General features: G+C 41.6%; 1 protein-coding gene and 1 non-coding gene across 2 annotated transcripts in view; both read right to left on the bottom strand.

Annotated features, from left to right (window-relative positions):
* DCP1A (decapping mRNA 1A) overlaps positions 1-15,921 on the bottom strand; it is a 60,078-nt gene extending 44,157 nt beyond the window's left edge. Inside the window, exons 1-3 of the mRNA XM_003894289.5 lie at positions 15,646-15,921; positions 13,159-13,199; positions 10,414-10,541 (exon numbers count right to left, since the gene is read on the bottom strand). Coding sequence (XP_003894338.1) covers positions 10,414-10,541; positions 13,159-13,199; positions 15,646-15,780 — 304 coding nt within the window. The 5' untranslated portion in view covers positions 15,781-15,921. The remainder of the gene's footprint in view (positions 1-10,413; positions 10,542-13,158; positions 13,200-15,645) is intronic.
* Positions 1,064-1,132, bottom strand: LOC116274000. Its single transcript, XR_004182483.1, has one exon. It is a non-coding gene; the product is annotated as a small nucleolar RNA SNORD38 (small nucleolar RNA).
* Positions 15,922-20,636: the final 4,715 nt, after the last annotated feature.

Here is a 20,636-nt window from a genome sequence, read left to right as displayed (position 1 = left end):
AAAAATTCCTCAGAACACACTTTACAGAATATCTTGGGGCATTTTGTAATTAAGTGATAGGTAAGCATATAGATATTTAAAAAAGATTCCCCATTACTACTTTATTCCTAAGAGGTGTCCACAGTGAAAATCAAAACACCTCTGATACTGGTCTTGAGGAAAAACATCTTCTAAGAGAAGTATTACTCAGTGAGGTGTGCTGCTTGTAGCAGGTATGTATTGGGTTGATGTAAAATATTTGTGGTTCTTGACATTACTATAATTGCAAAAACCACAATTACTTTTGGACCAACCTAATAGTGAGGTATGTTGCTTATAGCAAGTATGTATAATAGGGAGGTATGTTGCTCACTACCTTGCTGAGGGAATAGTGAATCACAGAAGCATGATTTCCTCATCACAGAAGAGCGGACTTTGGAGACAAGTTTCCCTTGAAGATTAGACCAGATGTGTACGAACCCTGTAGCTGCCTTTTCAGAGGCTGGTCTCCACATGGAGAACTAACAGTCCTAGTACCATTTACTGAATAGAACATTCCTCTCAGCATTTTCTTTAGAAGTGATGAGGGAGATTTTTAGTCTATTGGCCCAATTATTTTATTTATGAGCCCTTTCAAATCTATTTATTCCTAAGTAATCTTTGTTAAACTATGTTTTCGTAGGAAACTGTCTTCCATCTAAGTTTTAAATTTATAGGCAAAAGTTCTTCACAGTGGCTTGTTTTTAAAAATGCGTGTTCTCTGCCTTTAGTTGGAACATATTTATATTTTTATTTCTAATACTGCATATTGTACCTCCCCTTGTTTTTTTAATGATTGTTGCTCAATCATGTTATAGTGGAATTTTTTGTTTTGTTGATCTGCTCTATTCTATTGAAATTTCTACTTTTTGCAATTAATTTCTACTCCTTATTTTCCTTCAACTTTACTCAGATTTCCCTATTTTCCTCCCTAAATTCTTTGGATGAATGGCCTATATTTGGCAATTTTTATAAACCTCTAATATATACTTGAAAAAAATGCACATTCTCTAATTGCTAGAAGTAGGATTTTTTTTTTCTTTTTTCTTCTCAGACATACTTTATCATCAGTTAATGTCAGTAGCAGAACTGGACAAAATTTTCATCACTGAGAGTAGCAGGGTTTTTTTTTTTTTTTTTTTTTTTTTGAGACGGAGTCTCGCTCTGTTGCCCAGGCTGGAGTGCAGTAGTGTGATCTTGGCTCACTGCAACCTCTGCCTCCCGGGTTTAAGCAATTCTCTGCCTCAGCCTCCTGAGTAGCTGGGATTATAGGTGCCCGCAACCACGTCTGGCTAATTTTTTTTTTTTTTTTTTAGTAGAGACAGGTTTTCACCATCTTGGCCAGGCTGGTCTTGAACTCCTGACCTTGTGATCCACCCTCCTCGGACTCCCAAAGTACTGGGATTATAGGTGTGAGCCACTGCGTCTGGCCAGCAGGGTTTTTTATATGTCCATCGTATCAGGTTTGTTAACTGTATTGTTCAACTATCCAGTAACTTTATTGTCTGTGGCCAGATGTGGTGGCTCACACCTGTAATCCTAGCACTTTGGGAGGTCAAGGTGGGAGGATCATTTGTGGCCAGGAGGTTGAGACCAGCCTGGGCAATAAAGCAAGACCTCATCTCCTAAAAAAAAATTGTCTGCTTTATCTATCAATTACTAAAGTGGCTTATTAAAATCTGTCACTATAATTATGGATTTTTAACATTCAATTTGCAATTCTGACATACACTAAGTATATATCATTCAAAATTATTTTATCTTCTAGGTCACTTATTCCTTTCATCATTATGTGGTAACTTTTACCCCAATGATGCTTTACAGTTTACCATGTATGACTCACACAGACACCCGCCTTTTTTGCTTGATAGCTGCCTGATAAATCTCATTCTGTTGCTTACTTTTTTTTTTTTTTTTTTTTTTTTTTGAGACGGAGTCTCGCTTTGTCACCCAGGCTGGAGTGCAGTGGCACAATCAATCTCGGCTCACTGCAAGTTCTGCCTCCTGGGTTTATGCCATTCTCCCACCTCAGCCTCCCAAGTAGCTGGGACTACAGACGCCCGCCACCTCGCCCGGCTAGTTTTTTGTATTTTTTAGTAGAGACGGGGTTTCACTGTGTTAGCCAGGATGGTCTCGATCTCCTGACCTCGTGATCCGCCCGTCTCGGCCTCCCAAAGTGCTGGGATTACAGGCTTGAGCCACCGCGCCCGGCCTGTTGCTTACTTTCAACCTTTCCAGGATCTTAAGGGTTTCTAAAGTTTCTTGAAAACAGCATACAGGGCCAAGTGTGGTAGCTCACATCTGTAATCCAGCACTTTGGGAGGCCAAGACAGGAGGACTGCTTGAGCCCAGGAGTTTGAGACCAGCCTGGACAATATAGAGACCTTGTCTCTACAAAATATAAAAACGTATTAGCTGGGAGTGGTGGCGTGCACCTGTGGTCCCAGCCACTTGGGAGGCTGAAATGGAAGGATCACTCAAGCCTCAGAGGCTGAGGCTGCAGAGCCATAATGGTGTGTTACTGCACTCCAGGTTGGGTGTCACAGCGAGACCTGTCTCTAAAAAATAAAGAAAGAAAAATAATTAAAAACATTAAAACACTATGTAGGCAAATTCTACATGTTTATCCAATCTGAGTCTTTTAACTGGCAAGTTTAGTTCACTTAACATTTGTTCTAAATTGATTGATTTCTGCCATTTTATTCTGGGCTTTCATTTTCCCATGGTTTCTATTTACTTTTTTCCCACTTCCTGGTTTTTATTGGTTTGAAAGTTAAGATATCCTATTTATGTTCTGCAGTGGAATCTTTTGAATATACAAAACCTTATTAATCAATTTATCTGCCATCATCACAATCTTGGAATGCTTAGGTTTGAACAGCTTTTAGTTTGTTACTGCTTTTTACAAAATAAAATCATTAAAAACCAGAACCTATGTCATAGAGCTTGATGGTACCACAAACCTGTATCTTAATATTTTCAATTAATCAGGTTATACTGTAGAGCATCTAGCTGTAAGAAAAAGAAAAACCAGTTCTGTCTGCTTTTACCAGTTACACGCTGCAAATGCTCAATAGACACGTGGCTACAGCAAGAATCTGGGGAGACAGCTGCTGTTGTTTTTGTTGAAAAGTATATTTTGTTCTCTTGGATTACTGAATTATTGGTTGTTTTTTCCTTCAGTCCTCTGAATATATTATTCTTTTGTCTTCTAAACTCAGTAGCTGCAACTAAGGAATACGCTGTCAGTCTAACTGGTGTTCCTTTGTAAACACTTAATCTTTTTTCTTTTTTTGAGACAGAGTCTTGCTCTGTCGCCTGGGCTGGAGTGCAGTGGCCGGATCTCAGCTCACTGCAAGCTCCGCATCCCGGGTTTACGCCATTCTCCTGCCTCAGCCTCCCAAGTAGCTGGGACTACAGGCGCCCGCCACCTCGTCCGGCTAGTTTTTTTGTATTTTTTTTTTTAGTAGATACTGGGTTTCACCGTGTTAGTCAGGATGGTCTCGATCTCCTGACCTCGTGATCCGCCCGTCTCGGCCTCCCAAAGTACTGGGATTACAGGCTTGAGCCACCGCGCCCGGCCAACACTTAATCTTGAGCAACCTTTGGTTGCTTCTCTGTCTCTGGTATCAGAATGTGTCTGGCTGTGTGTGTGTGTGTGTGTGTGTGTGTATACATATATATACACATACATACATATTTTTCTGAGACAGAGTCTCACTCTGTTACCTAGGCTGCAGTGCAGTGGCATGATCTCGGCTCACTGCAACCTCCACCTCCTGGGTTCAAGTGATTCTCCTGCCTCAGGCTCCTGAGTAGCAGGAATTACAGATGCCTGCCATCAGGCTCATCTAATTTTTGTATTTTTAGTAGAGATGGGGTTTCACCATGTTGGCCAGACTGGTCTCGAACTCGTGACCTCAAGTGATCCGCCTGCTTAAGCCTCCCAAAGTGCTGGGATTACAGGTGTGAGCCACAGCGTCCGGCTATATTTCTATGTTTCATGCTTGGAGCCCATTCTATTGTTTAAATATGGGATCTATGTCTTTTATGGATTCTGGAAAATTCCCAGTCTGATACCAACTCTTCAAATATTGCCTCTCTACAAATCTGCTTTATCATTCTGAAATTCTTATCCATCAAATGTTAGATTTATAATTCTAATCACTCTGTCGTATTTCCATTTTGTCCTTTGTTTTGGATACATTCTGGATTTCCTCAGGTATCTCTTCTAGCTCACCAATTCTCTTTTCAGCTATTACCAATTAACTGTTGAATCCAAGTAGAGAGTGTCTTTTAATTAAAATTTTAATTTCTATTAGTTCTACTCAGCTATTTTTCAAATCTTCCTGTTTTTTTTTGTTTTTTGTTTTTTTAAATACAGCATTTATTCTTTTTTACTCTTTTACTTTTTGAGACAGGGTCTCACTCTATCACCCAGGCTGGAGTGCAGTGGCGTGATCATGGCTCACTGCAGCCTTAACCTCCCGGGCTCAGGTGATTCTCCCACCTCAGCCTCCCAGGTCTGCCTGGCTAATGTTTTGTATTTTTTATAGAGACGGGGTCTCGCCATGTTGCTCATGCTGGTCTGTAACTCCTGGGCTCAAGTAATCTGCCCGGCTTGGCCTCCCAAAGTAGTGGGATTAGAAGTGTGAGCCACTGTGCCTGGCAGCATTTTATTCTTTTCTTTTTGAGACGGAGTTTCACTCTTGTTGCAGTGGCGTGATCTTGGCTCACTGAAGCCTCCGCCTCCCGGGTTCAAACGATTCTCCTGACTCAGTTTCTCCCGAGTAGCTGGGATTACAGGCATCTGCCACTATGCCAGGATAATTGTTTGTATTTTTAGTAGAGACAGGGTTTCACCATGTTGGGCAGGCTGGTCTCGAACTCTTCACCTCAGGTGATCCACCCACCTCAGCCTCCCAAAATGCTGGGATTTCAGGCGTGAGCCACCGCGCAGGGCCTTTATTCTTTTTTCACATTTGCTGTTCTTCCTTTTTACTTTATTTTATAATCTGATTTGGTATTTACATCTATTAGAGTCTCTAGCTTCCATGAACTAAAGTCTTTGGGAAGGGTTGTATAATCCTGCTGTTTGTTGTATGCCACCTTTCATTCACTGCCAAGTATTTCCTTGTATATTTAGTAATTCTAGACCATGAGACATGTCTGATATTCCTGGGCAACCTGGGCTAAGAATGTATCTTGCCAGAAGGGATCTACATTTGCTTCTGCCAGATGCCCTAGAGTAATCACCAGCTGATGATTAATTTTATGTTAATTTCTTGACCCGGGTAAGAAATGACACCAAATGAATGGTACAACTTGAACCTTAAATTTGTATGAAGGAAGACCTATGGTTATTTTTCAGGTAGACATCTTCCTTCTAACCCAAAGCCCAGATTTATTTATTTTTTATTTTTTTAATTGAGACGGAGTCTTGCTCTGTCTCCCAGGCTGGAGTGCAGTGCGGCCATCTAGGCTCACTGCAACCTTCGTTGCCTGGGTTCAAGCGATTCTCCTGCCTAGCCTCCTGAGTAGCTGGGACTACAGGTGCACACCACCACATTCAGCTAATTTTTTTGCATTTTTAGTAGAGATGGGGGTTTTGCCATCTTGGCCAGGCTGGTCTTGAACTCCTGACCTCAGGTGATCCACCCGCCTCAGCCTCCCAAAGTGCTGGGATTACAGGCATGAGCCACCACACCTGGCCAAGACTTCTCATTTTTAATATATATATTTTTCCAATGTATACCTCAGGCTTTCTAGTAATGACCCCTACAACATTTGAAAACAATACTTGTAAAGAGACACAAAGAGCCTGCAGCTCGTGCATGGTACTATCAGAAGGGATAGAAGAAGCATATCACAGGTCTGCATTATAAGCACTCCAGCCTGGGTGACAGAGACTTGATCTCAAAAAAGAGATAGGCTGGGCGTGGTGGCTCACGCCTGTAATCCCAGCACTTTGGGAGGCCGAGGCAGGCGGATCATGAGGTCAGGTGTTTGAGACCAGCCTGGCCAATATGGTGAAACCCTGTCTCCACTAAAAATACAAAAATTAGCTGGGGGTGGTGGTGCATGCCTGTAGTCCCAGCTACTCGGGAGGCTGAGGCAGAAAAATTGCTTGAACTCAGGAGGCAGAGGTTGCAGTGAGCTGAGATCACGCCACTGCACTCCAGTCTGGGAGACAGAGCGAGACTCCATCTCAAAAAAAAAAAAAAAAACGAAAAGAGAACCTGGATAACACTGATGTCCCTAGGATTCTTTCACTAATAAGATCATTTGTTGAGTCTAGGATGGAGACATAGTCTATGATATTTTGTATTTGTAAATACCTAACAAAATGCCTTACTTTCATGATGGCCTTTTAAGATAAATAGGTCAAATCAGTGGTTTAAATGATTTAGCCAAGGTTGTAGTCAGTAAAATGGCAAAGCCCGGAATAGAATTCTTATCTGCAAACTAAATTCCATGCCAAAAGAGTGTTGCCATGGCAAAGCCACCCTCAGGGAAATATTCTGCAGCTTTTGTATCTAGAAATCATTTGTAAGTTTCGAAAAGGAATGACTAAATAGGAGGCATAAAAATCTAATCCAAAGCTTCCCAAGTAGTTGTTTGATTCAGGTATGGCACAACAAAGAGTATGTCAGCACATTAACTCATGCTTTAGACTTCCACTGTCCAGTATAGCAGGTGCCAGCACATACAGCCATGTAAATTCAAATAAATTAAATTAAATAAACTAAAAAGAAGTGTTCTTCATTTGCACTAGCCACATTTCAGGCTACTATATTAGACAGTGCTGACACAGAACTGTCATTTTCCCTGATTGCAAAGTTTCAGTGGATAGCACTGCTCTAGAATATGGACTGATGAAGTAATTTTATTGTTACAGTAGACTGGAAAGAACATTGACCTTGAAGCCCGGAAGACCTACTCTTGAATTCTGCATCTGTCACTTATTACCTTTGCGAATCTTGAGCAGGTTCCTAAACAACTCTGAGCCTCTTGTTTTCTCAACCTGTAAGCTGAGGATCAGAAATAAGGTGCTAGAAATATCACTGCTACTCAATAACTCCAGAACTTATAACCTCCCCATTCTTCATTGTAGTCCCACTGCGGTCTTGTGGCTGCCAAAGGCCCTTGCACAGAATAAAAATACACTGTTCCCAAAAGATTCAGGAGGTTGGACGGGGTGGCTCATGCCAGCACTTTGGGAGGCCGAGGTGGGAGGACTGCTTGAGCCCAGGAATTCAAGACCAGCCTGGGCAACACAGTGAGACCTTGTCTTTTGAAAACCACCACCACCACCACCACCACCACCACCACCACCACCACCACCACTTCCCCACAAAGATTTAAGAGAATCACCAAGCCTAAGCCCTTAGTGAATGTAAGAATTTTCTCTGTAAGATTTTATCTTTTTCTTGAGGGGTGGGGTGGGTGTAGTCTGGCATGTTTTATAAAGAAAAACTCATAAAAATAAATAAAACAACTTAGAACTAAAAGAAAGTTATGGTTCACTGTTCTAGTACATTAACTTCAAAAATTAATTTGAATGAAGGAAGTTGGATATGAAGGTATAACTTGAGTTAAATGGGTCAGGTGTCTTGGTGGTATTTCCCAAGAGAATGGCAGAAGAGCAGTTACAGAATCAGGTATAATTACCTGTATGCATAATCAGATACTAACATTTTATTTAAAGAACAAATCCCTAAACAACTGAATAGCTTGCTGACCTGACAAGACTATTTTCCACTTTTAAGACTAGGTAGGCAAAACACACACTCAAGAGAGGCCTTAACACGCACAAAACCATTTTCTGTTGTCTTATCACTTCTCTCCAATAAAGCTATTCCTTTAAATAATTTCCCTAATGAAATGACCTGGTTAAGTGAGTTTTCTGTTCAACTAACAAAACTTTTGTTTCAATCAGTTGAGAATTTTCTAAAGTAAAATGCGTGAGTTCACTTTCTTCCTAAGAATGTTCTAGTTAACGTAATAAATACTCCTGATGATTTTAGGTCTCATTAAAACAATTCAACCTATGATACTACAGTGGAGTTAAAGTTACAAAATACTGACATTTTAATGCTGACCCCAGGTTATTCTCTGGATATCTGCTTGATTTTTAGAAAATAAAACCTAGTATTAGCTTGTTTTCTTATAATTTGCCTTCATTTCTTCCACACACGAACTGTAAAAATAATTCCAGATGACTGAAGCTCTGATTAGTTAGCTTCTGGTTACTCATGGTTCAATTATATTTGTGTTATGTCACACTTTCAATTTCACAGGACTTGTGAAAAAAATACAATACAATTCATCTCAGGTTTATGCTAAATGGTAACTGGGTCCAGATAACTTTCCCTACTGACTACTTTAATAATCACACCACTTAGGAGTGATGGCTAAATTAAGTTTCCAGGTAGTAAAGAACAGAATTAAGCCTATTTCACTTAAAAAGAAAATTGGATCTGTATTCCTTTGCAGAATTTCTCCCACCCTCTTTTCATTTTTTTGAGACAGGGTCTTGCTCTGTTGCCCAGGCTGGAGTGCAGTGGCGCGATCACAGCTCACTGCAGCCTCGATGACCTCCTGGGTTCAAGCGACTCTCCCACCTCAACCTCCTGGGTAGCTGGGACTACAAGTGTGTGCCACCACACCTGGCTAATTTTTCTGTTTTTTTGTGGAGATGGGGTTTTGACATGTTGCCCAGGCTGGTCTCGAACTTCTGGGCTCAAGCAATCTGCTTGCCTCGGTCTCCCAAAGTCCTGGGATTACAGGTGTGAGCCACTGTGCCCAGCTGAATTTTCCCTTTAATGGAATATTCAGTCCAAAGAAAAGAGCAATCTGAAATAATTATGCTGTTAACATTAGTTTAAATAAATCCATCTGAACTTACAGGTATTACGAAGCATGTCTAATATGTCCACAGAATTTAAAATCTGAGAGGTAATTACCTGGAAAAATAGTTTACTGAGAAGTCAAAAGACAGAAACTGTTTCACTCATACTTAAAAGTGTGCTACGGAAAAGAACTTGGGGGTTTCTAGCTTTAAAATAGGCCTTGTTACTTCTCATTCAGGGAATTAAGAGGTGTATAATTTCTAGTAATCTTTTTCTATTTTATACTGAAGACATCCCCCAAGACCAATTACTTCTCAGCCAAGTGAAATTCAAACACATTAACTTTTACTTTTTAAGTTAGAAGCAACATTTCTCCAACTATATCCTTAAATGATAATTAGAGCACAATCGTTACCATAACCAGTTTTGATACCCCTATAGTCAGTGTAGAACAAACTGTCCTCAAACACCCATACCTTCAATATCCATACCAACACACTGGAATTAAGTACACTTTTTAGTACTGTAGTTTCTTGGAAGGGCCAATCTAGCTTTGCTGACTGCATCCAATTATTATTAGAGGCTGTAAAAATGCCTGAAAGAACCCTGGACTAAAAAGCAGAAGAGTTATAATCCTAACTCTCCAACAGAGTAATAGTTTTGCATCTCTGAGTCTTAGCTGACTTAACTGCCTCCCTATAGCACATAGGTTACAAACATTAAAGCACCATAGCTCTTGGCTCAGTGCTGGTAACCAGTAGACACTCAATTAAATAAACAGATAGAAAAACCCTACTTAGAAACATATTCAGACAAAATAAAGTAGAAAAAGTAATAAATATCTTTTTAAAAAACCCCACCACCACTATTCTGGGCAAAAATAATACTTTCTTTGTGGAAAGAATTATCTGTATCTGCTCCCATCCTGTGTGTCCCAAACTAAGTTCTGTTGCTCAGGGATGTGGGCAGCTGATAGTCCACAGCTGCAAAAAAACAAAGGCATAAACCTTATTTTAATAAACCAACAACATAAATGTAGTGCTAGTAAATGAAATAGTAAACAAAATTATATACAAAAGAATGTTTCCAGTTTCAGAGCCCAGTATATTTACTTATTTTTTTGAGACAGAGTCTCACTCTGTTGCCCAGGCTGGAGTGCAATCGCGCGATCTCGGCTCGCTGCAACCTCTATCTCCCAGGTTCAAGTGATTACAGGTGCACACCACCACGTCCGGCTAATTTTTTTCTGTATTTTTAGTAGAGACGGGGTTTCACCATGTTGGCCTGGGCGGTCTCGAACTCCTGACCTCAGGTGATCCGCCCTCCTCGGTCTCCCAAAGTATTGGGATTACAGGCGTGAGCCACCACGTCTAGTCTCAGAGCCCAGTTTAAAACGTCTGATCTTTCTAACAGACTCATTTATAATCATAAACTATAGGCCATATTTTGTTTTGTAATTTGAAACTTACTAAATAATGGATTGATAGAAACTAAAGTCACTCGATTTTAAATGTAATCACTATAATAAAACAGATATACTCACAGCTTGCATTTCTATACAGAAGAAATGGTTCATGGAGCTGAAATTCCAAATCTTTATTCACTGGTTCAACTAGATTGTGCATATTTAGTCGATTCACAATGGTAAAACCATGGTAAGGGGAAGCTGACCTTAGATTTAATAGAAGAAAAAAAAATATGCAGTTACCATTTAATCTGTAGAAATGTTATCTACTATGTGCTTTATTTTCATTTCAGAAAAGAGTACGTTAGTACATACAATATTATCAAGCACTTACACCTGTAAACAAAACATTTAAGTCAGATCATATTCTTCCTCTGATGAGAAGTCTCCAAAGACAGTCTCTCAGAGTAAAGGTCAAAGTCCTTACTGAGGCCACCAAGGCCCCACCTGATGTATTCCCCCTCTGACTTCATTTCCTATGGCTCTTCCCCACCTCCTCCTCTCCAGCCACACTGGGCTCCTTGCCACTCTCTCTGCATGTGTGCTTCTACCTAAAGACCTCTTCCTGGATTACTGCCCCAGAAGCTGCACAGCTATCTCATCCCCTGCAAGCCTTTGTTCAGATGTCACCTTTTTCATGAGGCCTACTTGAACTACCCTTTTTAATGTTCCCAAGCTCAATACCTCTAACCTTTCTCTTTTATCCATACCACTTATTTTTAACATTTATTGTCCTGCCCCCACTAGGATGTAAGCCCCATGCAAATGGAGCTTTTGTCTTACTTTTTTCACACATACATCCCAATATAGACACACAGTTGCTGAATGAAATATCATTCCATTGGATTGGCTATAATGGCTGCTCATCATTACAATAATGGTTTTTCTTGCACCAAACAGATCTTTACATAGTACTCCTGAGTTAGACGGAAAATGCCTTGAATCCTACAATAGGAAACATCCTTGGTTCCCGTATCAGAGGGATTCAGTATATGATCCCTTACTCTTCACATGTACCTAACATTTCATAGTTTTTCGTTTGTTTCTCTACGATATATATGGGGTGTTAACACTATTCTACAGACTAGAAGACAAGCTTTGAATGATTAAGGACTGTGCCTGAGGTCACACAAATAATGAGTTACAAATAATGTAATTAGGATTCAGTTTCAGGTTTTTAGACTCCAAATCCAAGCTTCTACTATACGAAGTAATCTCTGCAAAGTGATAGTCTGACATCCTGGTATACCTTTATCCAAGGTACACAAAATAGTCTCACATTTTCCAAACACAGTTTCTTGCGTCTCATTTAATTAGAATCAGTACCATATTAGACTCCGTGAATTGTATTAAATCCAGCCACCACTACGCTAAATCTCCTACTTTCTACAATCAGTGCCTCTGTATGATAACAATAAAGCCAGTAAAGTACCTTTTCCAAATATCATAGAAACTAAGGTTCTAATAACAGAGTTTCTAGAGATTTATACTGCTAATGAAGAGTAATGAAGGGAGTGAGGGTAAAGATCCCTTCCTATTTACTTATCTGTTTATTTATTTTATGAGAGTCTCGCTCTGTCGCCCAGGCTGGAGTGCAATGGTTTGACCTCGGCTCACTGTAAGCTCTACCTCCTGGGTTCACGCTATTCTCCTGCCTCAGCCTCCCGAGTAGCTGGGGCTATAGGCACCCACCATCACGCCCAGCTAATTTTTTTGTATTTTTAGTAGAGATGGGGTTTCACCGTGTTAGCTAGGATGGTCTCTATCTCCTGACCTCGTGAACCACCTGCCTCGGCCTCCCACAGTGCTGGGATTACAGGCGTGAGCCACTGCGTCTGGCCGATCCCTTTCTTTTTAAAAGGAGAAAGATGAATAGCAGCGAACAAACAAAGTGTCTAAGAAAGAAGAGCTTGGTGTACAAATATCAAAGAATTACACTTAAAAGAAGAAAAAAAATGGAGTGCATTTAGATAAAATCTCAAGGCTTTGTATCAAAATTTGGAAGAGTATTTGACAAATTATTTTAAATTGGCATCAATGGAGAAAGGCAATCCTTAAAAAGCAACTCAATGCAAAAAAAAAAGGGAAAAGACCAGATATCAGTAATAACTCCTGCTGACTCAAGCTTTAGAAAACAAGGGAAGGAACCTGCCCTTGTCAGAGTAAGACCTTAGAGGAATCCAGGAAAACAAGCACCCCATGACTATCATATACTGTCAGTTGTCTTTAGGCCCCAGAAGCTGCCTAACAAAACAGTTGCAATTTGCAAACCAATCTTAAAGATAATGAATTTTTGAATAAGTTAAAAATAAAAAATATGCCATTATGAATAATCCAAGCTTTCTAAAGAACTCTCAAACAAGACATTGTACAAAATCTAGAACTTCTGGGGGTTGGGAAAGAGGACAGAACCAGTCATAAAAGACAACCACTCATGCAGTAATAAAACAACAGAGGTAATGAAAAACATTATTTTACAGAGTTAGTCTATGTATTATCTTTTCCCCAAATATATATCTTTTTTTTTCTTTCTAATATGGGGGTAGGGAGAGAGAGGTAGGTATCTGTTTTAGACTCAATCATTATTATTTTGAAATTGCTTTGCTAGACTTTTAATATAAATTCTAGTTCAGTTTATTCTGAATCACAGAAAGGCTCAGAGAAAAGAAAGAACCTGGTTAAGATTTCACAGCTAGGGAAAGATGAAAACTTGAAGGGGACTAGCAGGAAGGTTCCAAAGACAAATGTACAACAGAATTGAACCGTTTGACATTGTTCACCATTAAACTGTTAAAAACAAATACACATATTTTAAAAACTTACCTTCGATATACAAATAAGGTCCCTTCTATATCAGTTTTCTCCTATGAAAGACAATGAGTCCATTAGTTTTTTTTCCCCATAATCAGACCCCAAACAGTCCCAATGGAGAAGTAATGCTTCACGTTTAAGATCAACTTGTTTCATTTCATTTATTATAAAATTAACCACTTTGGAACAGATAAAGTCTCCCTCTCATTCCACAAATTGTGGTTACCATTTCTAATGTATGCTTTCAGTGCTACTGATGCATACATAAGCATACGCAATGTTTAATCCAGCAACATATCTGTATCTGCAGCATTTTTCTTTTTTAATTAGTAAAGGAGAAAATCATAGAATAAACCTTCACTTTTTATAGCTAAAATGTTTTAGCCAGATTTCTTAACTTCAAGGCTAAGGTCCTGTAAGTTTATCCAAGTTTTAAAAAAGGAAAGGAATGAAATTTTTTTATAGGATACTTTGTTTCATCACTGGGGAGTTTTCGTACATTTTCACAACTAGTAAATTTTGTGGTTAAGAATTCCTACCAAACAAAACCAGCTTGTTATTTTTAGAACTTGAAGAATCATGAATACTGAAAGTATACCCTGCCTCAGTGTAATTATTACAGGCCTTTACCATAGGTCATTTTCTGTGACAAGAGTATTTAGGTTTTAAACACAGTTCAGTGTTTTTTAAAAAATAAATAAGCTTATTAGTCTGCAATTTACAGCCTACAATGGACCTAAATATTTTACTGTAATCAACACATTATTAACATTTTAAATGTTGGTCATATATTGAATGTGTTGGGATTAAAAAATTTAGAAAATTGATCATCTTGATTTCTTCCAGAAGTACTACCCTAGCTTAAATATCATTATTTTCCTTCCTAAGGATTCAGAGGCTTTTTCTTACCTTTAAAACGTTAGGTTATTACTATAAGAAATTGGTAATCAACTGTCTTACAGTAAAAGAAAACTTGCCCACCAGAAAACATCATGTAAAGTTACAACTCACTGTAAAATAACAACAAAGAGAGAAAAGATTTTTGTTATGCTCTACGTGCCAGGATCCAAATAAATGGTAGCAGCTTATTTTTCAATTCAGGTTATTATAGCTTGTATTTCTTATTTAAAACAGAACTCCCCAATGTAAAATTTTAAAATATTGAAAGCCTTTGTGAAAAACTAGAAAAACTCTTTAGTAAAAAGTCCTAGCCCCAAGTCTTCACCCTTGGTCTGCAATCCATATTTCACAAATTTACATATATGCCAAGAAAAGAAAAAAGATTCATAAAATTTCAAACTAAGGCAATGTCTAAAATAGCTACATTTAAAAAACAATCTACAATTTTATTCCTTGTGGTTTCCCATACCTCCTTCTCTTCCAGGAGGCAAAGATAAACAACGTGATTATAAAAACTCTCTTCATCTGAATTAACCGTTCATAAATGCCAAATGATTTTCGATAAATTACTAATAAAAATAATCTACGCATCTGTATTATAGGGTAAACGACATACTACAGTCATCTTCCAGAGTTGTTAGTTTAAGGATTTCACATCTTATTGAAATGTGAACTCCAGTCACTGGTGAATTCAATCCAACAAACATTTACATATTATTTTCTAAGTGTAAAGCCTGTAACTGAATGAGTTAATTAGGAAAGGTCAATTACAAGAAAGTGGGAAATTATGCTAGTTGTTTTTAAACAACTAACAAAGCTTCAAGCAGGGGCTAACGAGAATCAGTGAACAGACTGAACGTAACTTTTCGGACCCTCTCCAGTGCACGAAAGCCAGAAAGTACTGAGTCTGAGGGGAACATTCAGAGATGACATCACCAGCATCGTAGGTGGAACAAAACACATTTACAGGGTCTCTCTTGTTTGTACAAAGGTCTTCGGGGATCCAGTGAACATGGAAGCCCTTTTCCTAAGTGCCTTGAAATCTTTTCCGAAACTGTGTAGTTCGATTAAAGCCGGACCCACCGCACTCCCCCTTCCAAGAATCGAAACTAATTGGATTTTAAGCTTTAAATCCAAATGACCTCTGCGAAAGGGGCTCTCATTTACGTCTGCCGGGGGAGAGAAGGAGTGTTTATTTTATAGACAATGTACATGTAATTTATCTAATAATCCGCAAAGCCTCAAACACAAGCTTTCAGGCACTCTTTTGACCCCACTGGTCTCATAACTCCCAATGTATCTGCAGAGAAGGCAGGTCGCCCACGTCCCCAGACCCGACGCCAAGGGACTGATCCTGCTCCAATCCTCCCCTCCACTGGCTTTTTCTTGGGATGTCTCGAGCCACTTCTCTCACTCCTATCCCCCAATCCCAGGTGGACCCGACACCCCTCAGGCTCTGGCTCGGCTCTTCGCCAGTCCCTGGCCCCGTCTTCACCTCCCTGGCCTCTTGCTGTGTCCACCACCCCACAGCAACCCGCGCGGCCCCTTTAAGAGACCGCAGCGGCCGGGCGGCCGTCCTCAGAGCCAGGCAGCACTCACCCACTGGTTGGCCTTGGGGCAGAAGGTGTACAGAGCAACCTGGCCCGTGAGGTCTGCGATGCTGGTGATGTAAGGGTCGTGTTGCTTCAGGGCCGCCAGGCTCATCTCCTGCCCAGCTCGACTCAGCGCCTCCATCTTGAATCCCGGAGCCTAGCCCCTCTGGCGGGGGCGGAGTCGCGGACAGGAAAGTGCCATCGAGGCAAGGTTCCCCCATCTGCGTCAGTCCCATCAACTTCCGCCTCTACGTGGGCCTCGCGGCATGGCGGTACGTTAGCCATTCTGGTCCGCCAAGCGCACGCACCGGGCGCCGGGTTCCGGTGTTGTCAGGGTCCACGGCCCTGCGACGTGGGGCGGTGTCCACGGCTGCGCAGTGGAGCTTGCAGGCTAGCGTCCGGCGCTTCCCTTCCCTGAGCTAAAACGACTAGGTCGTGGGATCTAATCTCTAGCTAGCTTGCCGAGCTCTTTCCAGGCAAAGGCTGGAGACCGCCGAAGTGCCGGCTTCGCGGTTCGCTGTCTGGCAGGGCCCGGGGCCACAGAAGGAAAACACCTCTGTGGAATGTGGAAATGCGGAACTCTACTGGGCCCGTTTAGAAAGCACAGAAAAGCATGGAAGAAAGGGAGAGGCGAGAAGCCTAGAAAATTACCCTAGATCTTAGGTATAGATATATCGACCTAAAAGAAAGAAGATGGGGCAAAGTTAATGCAAGCAGAGAGTTTATTTGGGCCAAGCTTGAGGATTGCAACCCAGGAGCATAGATTCAAGTTGCCCTGAATATACACTGATTAGCAGAAGGTACAAGTGGATTTTTTTTTCTTTTTCTGTATTTCTGTCCTTCGTTTTTTTTTTTTTTGTTTTTTTTTTTGAGAGGGAGTTTCGCTCTTATCGCCCAGGCTGGACTGCAGTGGCGCGATCTCGACTCACTGCAACCTCCGCCTCCAAGATTCAAGCGATTCTCCTGTCTCAGCGTCCCGAGTAGCTGGGATTACAGGGGCACGCCACCATGCCCTGATAATTTTTGTTTTTAGTAGAGACGGGATTTCGCCATGTTGGCCAGGCTAGTCTCGAATTCCTGACCTCAGGTGATCCACCCGCCTCGGCCTTCCAAAGTGCTGAGATTACGGGCTTGAACCACCGCGCCTGGCCCTTTTCTTTTTTACTTTTTGAAACGGAGTCTCGCTCTGTCGCGCAGGCAGGAGTGCAGTGGCGCAATCTCAAGCTTACTACAACTTCTGCCTCCAGGTTTCAAGCGATTCTCCTGCCGCAGCCTCCCATTTAGCTGGGATTACAGGCGCCCGCCACCACACCTGGCTAATTTTTTCTTTCCTTTTTTTTTTTTTTTTAGTAGAAATGGGGTTTCATGACGTTGGCCAGGCAGGTCTTGAACTCCTGACCTCAGGTGATCCGCCCGCTTCAGCTTCCCAAAGTGCTCTTTTCTTTTTTTGAAATGGAGTTTTGCTCTGTCACCCAGACTGGAGTGCAGTGGCGCGATCTCAGCTCACTGCAATCTCTGCCTCCCGGGTTTAAGCGATTCTCTTGCGTCAGCCTCCTGAGTAGCTGGGATTACAGGCGCCCGCTACCACGCCCAGCTAATTTTTGTATTTTTTTTTAGTAGAGATGAGGTTTCACCACATTGGCCAGGCTGATTTTGAACTCCTGACCTCAGGTGATCTGCCCTCCTCGGCCTCCCAAAATGCTGGGATTACAGGCGTGAGCCACCGCGACTGACTCACATAAATATTTTTGTCCGGTCCTGGGAAGAGTCCATGAAGGGTTTAATTTATCTTGCTTCATTTAAAGCATTAAGCAGATCACTCATTCCTTTGGTAAATATCTGTTGAGCATTTTAGAGCATTTTAAAGAGTCAGGTACTAGCTAACAAGTAAAACAAATCATGGAGACTATAGGGAGTTCCATCCCCGCCAGACTTCTTAAAAAGCAACATTTCTTTCATTAAAAAGGGCTTGGATGCCGGGTGTGGTGACTTATGCCTGTAATCCCAGCACATTGGGAGGCTGAGGTGGGCAGATCGCCTGAGGTCAGGAATTCAAGACCTGCCTGGCCAATATGATGAAATCCCGTCTCTACTGAAAATACAAAAATTAGCCGGGTGTGGTGGTGCACACCTATATAGTCCCAGCTACTTGGGAGGCTGAGACAGGAGAATTGCTTGAACCCAGGAGGCGGAGGTTGCAGTGAGCCAAGATGGCGCCATTGCACTCCAGCCTGGGTGACAGAGCAAGACTCAACAACAACAACAACAACAAAAAGGGCATGATAGCCGGGTGTGTTGGCTCACGCCTGTAATCCCAACACTCTGGGAGGCTGAGGAAAGTAGATCCCTTGAGGTCAGAAGTTGGAGACCAGCCTGGCCAACATGGTGAAACCCCATCTATACTAAAAATACAAAAATTAGCCGGGCATGGTGGCACATGCCTATAATCTCAGCTACTCAGCAAGCTGAGACATGAGAATAGCTTGAACCCAGGAGACGGAGGTTGCAGTAAGGCAAGATTGCACCACTACACTCCAGAGCTTGGGCAACAGAGGGCGAAATTCCATCTAAAAAAGAAAAGTGGGGCATGGTGGTGTGTACCTATAAGTCCCAGCTATTTGGTAGGCTGAGGTGGGGATCACTTGAGGTCAGGAGTTCAAGACCAGCCTGAGCAACATAGCAAGACCACGTCTGGAAAGAAAAAAAAATTGACGTCCCCAACAGAATTGAAAATTTTTGCAAGATAAAACCATATTTTCAAGAAAATAACACTGAATATTTGTATTGCCTATTATTTTACATCCCAAGACCACTGTTTTTTGTGATTGTGTCGCTGAGAAGAGTCAATCTCTGTAAAATAGTTGAAGAAATTTATTCTGATCCAACTATGAGTGACCATAGCCCTTGACACAGCTCTCAGGAGATCCTGAGAACATGTGCCCAAAGTGGTTGGGGCACAGCCTGGTTTTATACATTTTTGGGAGACAAGAGGCATCAAATACATTTAAGATGTATATTGGTTCTGTCCAGAAAGGTGGAACAACCTGAATTGTGTGCCAGCACACCTGGCTAATGTAAATTTTTTTTTTGTTTTTTAATGTAGAGATGGGGTCTGGCTCTGTTGCCCAGGCTGGTCTCAAACTCCTGGCCTCAACCAATCCTCTGGCCTGGGTCTCCCAAAGTGTCACTGATAAAATGAGTTTTTTCCCCACTGTGTATCAGTCACAAACAAAGAACATCCCATTGAAAAAGGCAGTCAGGTTTTATTCATTTGCCAGGGAATGGAGCAGGTGAGCTGTTCCACTGAAAGCATCTTTTCTTGAAGAATAAAAGGCAAGAGGTTTATTGCCTTTATTCCTATGGGGCAGGAAAGGATTGTTAGTATGTGCAGGGTGGGACTCTAGACACGCAGGCTCAATTCATAAACGTGCATCTTCATACATTATATGTACACAAAATGGCAGAGATTTTCTGTTAGGGAAGGGAATTTTAGCATTATAATGAGATGTTCATGATCTAAAGGCACCTAGGGTTTGCCTGTCCCCGTTTGCGCTGGTTTTGTGGTGTCTTGTCTTCCTCTGGCATCTGGTCAGGGGTCAAGAAGCTCTGGCGCCATCTGGTTTCTTTAAGTAGCAGTGCCTATAGATAAAGGGGCCAAAGAAAAACAATAAGAAAAAGGAGGCTGGGTGTGGTGGCTCACACCTGTAATCCCAGCACTTTGGGAGGCCGAGGTGAGTGGATCATGGGGTCAGGAGATCGTGACCATCCTGGCTAACATGGTGAAACCCCGTCTCTACTAAACATATAAAAAATTAGCCAGGCGTGGTTGCGGGCGCCTGTAGTCCCAGCTACTCAGGAGGCTGAGGCAGGAGAATGGCGTGAACCCAGGAGGCAGAGCTTGCAGTTAGCCGAGATCACGCCACTGCACTCCAGCCTGGGCGACAGTGAGACTCCATCACCCCACTCCCACCCCACCCCCCAAAAAGGAACTTTCCCAGTTATTTCATCAGGGCTGTCCTGGTTAACAAAAATGCTGAGATTACAGTCGTGAGCCACCATGCCCAGCCCCCTTGTTTGTTAATGTAAAGAGAAATTTAGATTCTTTGCAGAATCATGTAAGCATGTACAAATGTGGACAAAGACACAGGGATCGTTCATTCACTCTTAAGTCAGTATTTATTGAACTCCTAATTGTGAGCTGGTGGCCCCTTGGGAGCATCTCATTCTGTTTAAGACATTCCTGGCTCTGGGGGGAAAAAGAAAGTAGGACAGTGCAAGGAAACAGGGATGATGCTAGAGACATTTCTCTTTGAAATCCAGAGGACAGAGCTGCTAACTGGCTGGGAAATTCTAGGAGGGCTTCCTGAAGGAGATGATGTTCAAATTGGTGTTCCAGGGATGACTGGGAGTTCAGGGGGAAAAGGTAAGGCCTCTGGTTCATTTCACAGCTCAGTGGTGAGGTAAAGAAGATATGGTCATCCTCATTTGACAGATGATTTAATTGAAACCTGTGGGGAGAAATCACTGGCTCAAAATTCCACACTAGTCACAGAGGATCCAGTATTAGGATCTAGGGACTCTTATCTTCTACCCTGGGATCCTTTCCTACACACCCCAAATGCCTTTCTTCCTTCCAGTGGCTGCAGGTAAGAGCCCTGTTCCTCTCTACCTACCTTCAATCTGTTTTAAAAATCTGCACCCTAATTTTTAAAAATCTGCACTTTAATGTTTAAAAAAACATACATTCATCTGGTACAAAATTCAAAAGGCACTCTTGAAACTGAATTTAGATTTTTTTCTTACATAGATTTCCTAAAATAATCTAAGACATTTCATTTTAATTTACTATTTTTGATTGAGCAGGGCTAGGCTAGTAAAGAACACCAAGTTATTTTAGGGAGTTTTCATATTTGGAATAGAAAATCACTCCAGGCCAGGTGCGATGGCTTACGCCTGTAATCCCAGCACTTTGGGAGGCCAAGGCGGGCGGATCACGAG

The sequence above is a fragment of the Papio anubis genome, chromosome 2 (assembly GCF_008728515.1).
Source record: "Papio anubis isolate 15944 chromosome 2, Panubis1.0, whole genome shotgun sequence".
In the NCBI taxonomy this organism is placed as follows: Eukaryota; Metazoa; Chordata; class Mammalia; order Primates; family Cercopithecidae; genus Papio; species Papio anubis.
Note: the sequence above shows the minus strand (reverse complement) of the source record. Positions and strands in the feature narration are given on the sequence as shown.